Genomic DNA, 6,134 nt, shown 5'->3' with positions numbered 1-6,134 from the left:
ACAACGTTATAATAGTTGTAATAATAATAACTAAGCAAATATATCCAAATCAATTCTATCAGTTGAGGTCAAATAATTTATACTTTTTATTTAAAATTCAGAAGTACATTCTGACTAATCATATGGCAATTAACTGATGCATTTTGTTTTGTATTGCTTTATTTAAAACTCAAATGTGTTTCTCTTCTTCATTAGATTTGAAATTGTGATACTTACTATCTTCTTTTCCTTACTATTTTTAATTACACATTCATGATGCAGTGTAAAAATCCAAATAGTAAAAAATATATTCAAATAACGTCCTCTTAGATTCATGTCTTTTCCAGAGATTGTGGAGTTACATATTGCTGTATCATTCATGTGCAGGAGGGCCATGTCCAGTCAGTTGGCAATATGTGAGGCTGGGAGACTGAAAACCTGTAATGGGCCACTTCGGACAGCAGATGGCTCTACTAGCAAGTTATATGCTGTAGGAATATTGATTTGAAAAATAGCAGGCAAGGCAACGATACAATTTTGGAAGCCTATAAAATATTTATTGCTGGGGAGGATTTCCATGACCATTCATTTGATTTGCTCCTGTTTAATTAATGACCTCAATGCAAATTTAGATAGCAAATGGTCCAAACAACTGGCAGATTTTGTGAATGGAGCACTTAGTGACTAAAGAATGACGTCATTTGAGTGCCATACCCCTTATCATTGTGCCAGAACCATGGGGTAGCTACTGATTGGCTGGCTGGGGTAGCTGAGTGCTGTGATTGGGCTATGGGAGATAATTAAACACCTACACAGTCAATACACAAACCCTTGTAGTGGATATATAGGGCTGTGCATTGTAGCTGCATGCAACAGAGTCAAGAGTTGGTATACAAGTTGAACGAAGTCTACTTATTCTGTTTTTCTGCAAGAACATCTACAACTCAAGGTAAGTGGATATTTCAAACTGGTCTTCAACATGGAATTATGTTTTAGGATTCAAGATAGATGCTTGGCTTTACTCTTTGCATTTCATGTCTAACTTAATGAAATACTGTGAGACAAGGCTTTTTTGGTGCAAGGCTATGAGATTGCGATAACGAGGTAGACTTGAATATGTGTGGCCCAGGTAGATGGTCCTATTTGTGCTGGGAATAGAGAGACACAGATTGGATGGATTCTCAAGGAGAGATGAAGCGATTGTCAACTCATCCTGAGTCTCATTACGCTAATGCACTGGGTCTCAGGGGCTGCTGGCCGCAGGCACTAATCTAGATGATGACCACTAACATCCCTCCCCCCCTCCGTTAGCATCTGAGAGTATGCAAGAACTGCAGCGGAACGGTCCATGTCCCATCTCTCTCCTCCGTTGGAGAGGAAGAACAAAATAACTTGCACCCCTTGCGAATGCTCAGCATCTCTGTCAGGTTTTGAGAGGGACCCTCAGAGAGCTTTGGTACTGAAAGTGACATGTGGAGCGTCTCTGACTGTAGTGCCTTTCATGAGTTGTGAAAAGGACAAATAGAAGAAGAACAGGTTTTGAACAGGATGTCCTTGCTAGCAGAGCTGAACACAACTTCTTGTTCTATATTTTGATGAAGCTGGCATTGATACACAGTCAATTATCTTGCTGCGCAGCTCACTATAATACACTTTGAAATGTGTGATCCTCATAGCCCTGCTGTTCATGTTGTTTGAATGTGTTCATGCCAGGCTGAAACCTGTGGAACTGATAAGACTGTATCTTTGCTGTAGGGGACCATGGTTATGTTGAAGATCTCTGCTCTCCTTGTTGCCTATGCCCTGGTCATATGTCAGATGTACAGCTCACACGCCACGCCCCTCAGGTGAGACACAGAGCATGTCACAAGACAGATGGATTGACAGACAAATCAACAGAGCAGAGACGAAAAATGATGCAACAGACAGAGAAGCCAAAGAAGCTGAGATAGACAAAGATAATTGCAAATTGTTTTGGATGTTCCTGTTTCCCACAGGCAAAGAGCAGAACAGGCAGTAAAGTAAACTGAATTGGTCTTAGAAAAGCTGCAATATGAAAGAACTCTATGCATGTACCTCTGATCCGTTGAACATTTTTGCAACTGCAGTGTGCCATGGCGCAAGCAAAGGGGAAGTACAGTAGTTTGAGTAGAAAATCATATTGGATTTACTGCCACCAATTTACCGGCACTACAAAGCCCAGATTGAAGCAGATAGCTTCTTTACCAGGTAATTGAGAAGGATATCATTACTGGTCTCTGAATAAGTCTACTCTACAAGAAAAAATCAGATTTTGACAGGATTTTCAGCTTTCCAGTGGACGAGCAGGGAAAATAAAGTGCATATTTTCTGCTTTCATCCTACTTCAGGAGAGCACGCTTTCGTAAGGTGTGAAAATAGCAACAGCATTTACAGAATTAAAAAAAAACTCCCTAATGTAATTTGATGAGATTGATAATGTACAGTGCATTAGAAAGACCAGGTCTGAGCCCCCTCCCAATTCTTACTACAGTATTGATTTTGCCATAAATTTGAACTTGGCTACGTGTCAGCCTTTTAAATGGAGCACTTTTAGCAGATTGTTTCAGTGTTGGCTTGAATCCCTTGCAGCGGGGACTTTTAACTTCAGTGACATCACACACGGCTGCGCTATTTTTAAGCTGGGAGATGCGCATCTGATCGTTTCCATCAACCTTTTTGCTTGTCCAGACCTGCTTTAGATTCGATGACAGACCGAGTCACTCTCACTGACTACGAAGCCCGGAGGTTACTTAACGCCATTGTCAAAGAATTTGTGCAAATGACGGCGGAGGAGATGGAGCAGCAAGGGAACGATGGAAATAGGTACATATCTCTTCGTTTCCCCATTTCTCTCTGACCTCTGCATAACCAAGACCGTCTGATGCTGGTACGTGGAAAGCTATAGCCAACATGAAATCAAAATCTGAAGTGAATGAGTGAGTTTTGGTCTTATTCAGTAAAAAGCCTCAGTTTAGCCTTGGTTTGATCAGCTGTTCCATATTAACCCTCCATTTTCACTCTGGAAGGAGCACATCCACATCTTCCAATAGCAGTCAGTCCTGCAGGTGTTTGATTAGGACGTAGAGGTATGTGATCAGAGCAAAGATTGATCTCCCGCAAGGACGCGACTCCGACTCATGCAGATTAATTCTCTGTCGTAACCTCTTTTTGCATGGACTAGATTTATTTATTCATTTATTTTTATGAGGGGGTGTATCAGAGCTTGTCTGCCTGCGGAACGCACAGGGAAGAGAATGCCCAGTGGGGACAGAGGGGTGCATGATCTGGATCAGTACTATATGAATGGGTGGCATGACAGCGGGAAGAGCTTGTGTTACAGTGCAGATCCTGTGGGTGAAGCATGAGGCTGTGATGACAGACTTTTACATTGAGGGTGGGGGATAGCATGTTTTTTTTTTTAAAAAATATATCTTTCTTTAAATGTGCATCTGAGAGCAAGCTGAACTACGTGAATGCATGACGGAAAGGGTAAGGGTGCATAACTGGACTGGAATGCATGGTAGGGCAGTAGAAACTCGGAGGGGAAGGAAAGCACGTAATGGCATGCCGCTGTTACTATGACCGTGTGTCTGCATGTTGTTTTCTCCCAACAGCCTGGATAGACCCATGTCCAAGCGCTGCTCCAATCTGAGCACGTGCGTGCTGGGCAAACTGTCGCAGGAGTTGCACAAATTGCAAGCGTACCCCCGCACCGACGTGGGCGCCGGAACGCCAGGCAGGAAGCGGAGCCTGGGGGAGAGCGATCGCTATGCAAGCTACGGGGAATCGTTTGACGCCGTCTAAACAGAACCCCCAACCTCCCCTCCCTCCAAACTCCACCCCCTCCTGTTCCTCCTTGTTTGTTTTCTGTTTGAAATCCTTGGTGCATGCGGATCTTGCCTGCTTGACTGACTTTGGAGAACCCCTCATTTTTCTGTTCCTTTTTGAATCCCCGTGTTTTCGGCAGAGAATCATTAGCTGGATCATTGAAGACAATCAAAATAATAATTATTATTTTAAATATGAAAATGAAAATGAATTTGCAAATACTCATTTATTTCTGGGTGTATATCACATTACATATTCCCTTTTAAACATCTGAATATCACTCAACAAAGTAATAACAATTATACAACTAACAATAATAAATGCTTCTTTCATGCGTGACTATGTTTCTTGTTTAATAAACTTATTTTTCTACCAGGAAACCCTTTTTTTCTTCTTTTTATTCAAGTATATTAAAATGTTAAAGCTCAACAAGGATTTTGCCTTTTACTTGCAGAGGCTTTATTATTCAGTAAATTGCAACCACTACTTCAAAAAGCTCTTGTGAATGTAGTGGAAATCTGTGGAAATCACTCTATCATGAGTGGCACAGTTTGAACTAGATTAGTCAACTTATTATACCATACAAATCCTCACAGTGGTTTTCAGGTAAGACAAATATGAATGCCCTTCAGTATGAACGAACAGTCAGTAACTATTATTGTTCAGATGTGAAATGTGTAAATATTTTATCTAAAACATAAACTGTTATTGTTGCCCAAATAGCTATTTCTTATGTACATATAGAATGATTTAACATCTTTGCTGCTTGATTTAAGCATAGCGTGCATCTCCTGCTAATCTTTTCCACTGTCTCCCAAAAAGCAGCATTACAGCGCAGAAGCGGGCCTGCAACACGGCCACCTGCGTCACTCACCGCCTGGCAGACTTCCTGAGCCGGTCGGGAGGCATGGGCAGCAGCAACTTCGTCCCCACCAACGTGGGCTCCAAGGCGTTCGGCCGACGGAGGAGAGACAGCCAGATGTGAATGCTCGCGGGGCCCCCAGAGCTACGGTAAATACCGCCGTAAATGCGCTCCTCTCGCCTCTGGTGCCTGTCTCTTTTACTTGCAGGCTGTCATTCTATGCATTCCTGCATTTTCTCACTGCCATTTCCAGTGGCTCTGGGTAATTCTTTCTATGTCTCTCTCACTGCAGGGCACACCCAGAGCAGTTTCAAAGGTCATTCTAAACTTAATGGTGCACGAATCATCTCATTTAGGGTCAATTAGCCATTTAGTCATTAGTATTCCAAATGTTTCCAGGTCTCTGTGTTCCTGTGAGCCCCGATGCCCATGTGAAGTTAATGCTAGGTAGCCTTTTGAATGCTGGCTAACAACATAGGTAGATGGCAGATTTCAGTGACCAGTTGAAGAGGCTCAATGTGTTTGAGTTCAATGCATTCAATGTGATGAGTTTGAGGAATGACGAAACAGAGTATTGACCTGTCCACTCTTGTATCTCTCTTCTCTCGCAGTCGTTCACACCTCTCAACAAGACACCGTCATGTTTATTTTGGGGAAACGACAGCGCCACACTCCGCCTCTCCCCCCTCCCCCACCAGAAGAATGGCCTCGAGACTTATTGATATCTCTTATCCTCCTGATCTTACGAATATTTATTTTTTTGCTTTTGGCAAGGAAGACAAAAAAAGAATAAAAAAATAGAGCACTTCCATTGTGTATATTACCAGAACATGAGAAAAGTTAAGAAAAAAATATATTCATTTTTTATATATAATCAAATTGATTTGAAATAAAAAAGAAAACAGCACCTGTTATATCCTCTCTCCTTCAGCATAGAGCACACCTGTATCATGTGACCCACCGTCCTCACACTTGTCTCAGCAAAGCTCTGCGGTACCTCGGGATGACCTTTAACCTTTGCCTCCCAAGGCTTCCCTGACCATGGCTGTGTCCTGTGCCTTGATGTAATACACTTGACATGACATGATTGTACAGTATGTTTAAAGAAAAAAAAAGAAGAAGAAAAGAAACGACTATTTAAGAAGCTCAATATTGTAATGATTGTGAATTTCAGCAAGATTAAAATGTATTTTAGATACATTTGGGTTGGGGTACTTGTTTTATTCCGCAGAGGCTCGGCAGTTGAGGTTAATTTGACAGTCTGTGTTACGCTGTTGTGCCCGTGTGCTGTTTCACTCCTGCCTGCCAGATTCAATTCCTCCACACATGCAAGGATGATCAGCAATCAACCTGACCTCACATGTCCTGTTCACTCACTCCGCAGCTGTGAGATAATGTATACCACCCATCCCATTCTCCACCACTTGCCCTGATGGTAACTGCA

At 42.2% G+C, this 6,134-nt stretch overlaps 1 protein-coding gene across 3 annotated transcripts; it reads left to right on the top strand.

The window, feature by feature from the left end:
• The first annotated feature begins 856 nt into the window (after positions 1-856).
• LOC118788363 (calcitonin-1-like) lies at positions 857-5,378 on the top strand. 3 transcript variants are annotated; one of them, XM_036544330.1, is made up of 5 exons: positions 857-928; positions 1,735-1,826; positions 2,689-2,823; positions 4,654-4,839; positions 5,302-5,378. In XM_036544330.1, exons 2-4 carry the CDS (start codon positions 1,741-1,743, stop codon positions 4,811-4,813), a joined length of 381 nt encoding a protein of 126 aa, XP_036400223.1. In that variant the 5' UTR covers positions 857-928; positions 1,735-1,740; the 3' UTR covers positions 4,814-4,839; positions 5,302-5,378. The 3 variants fall into 3 exon arrangements, with proteins under 3 accessions (XP_036400223.1, XP_036400222.1, XP_036400221.1); XM_036544329.1 differs by having other exon boundaries at positions 4,651-4,839; XM_036544328.1 differs by lacking the exons at positions 4,654-4,839; positions 5,302-5,378 and adding an exon at positions 3,615-3,917.
• Positions 5,379-6,134: the final 756 nt, after the last annotated feature.

The sequence above is a fragment of the Megalops cyprinoides genome, chromosome 13 (genome assembly GCF_013368585.1).
Source record: "Megalops cyprinoides isolate fMegCyp1 chromosome 13, fMegCyp1.pri, whole genome shotgun sequence".
In the NCBI taxonomy this organism is placed as follows: Eukaryota; Metazoa; Chordata; class Actinopteri; order Elopiformes; family Megalopidae; genus Megalops; species Megalops cyprinoides.
This window is presented reverse-complemented; position numbering and strand designations above follow the sequence as displayed.

What these genes read in the sequence shown, in the direction of transcription:
- LOC118788363 (XM_036544328.1), top strand. Translation starts at nt 1,741, where the DNA reads ATGGTTATGTTGAAGATCTCTGCTCTCCTTGTTGCCTATGCCCTGGTC. An exon ending in TCACACGCCACGCCCCTCAG is followed by an intron (nt 1,827 to 2,688) that starts GTGAGACACAGA and finishes TTGCTTGTCCAG; the next exon opens with ACCTGCTTTAGATTCGATGA. An exon ending in CAAGGGAACGATGGAAATAG is followed by an intron (nt 2,824 to 3,614) that starts GTACATATCTCT and finishes TTCTCCCAACAG; the next exon opens with CCTGGATAGACCCATGTCCA.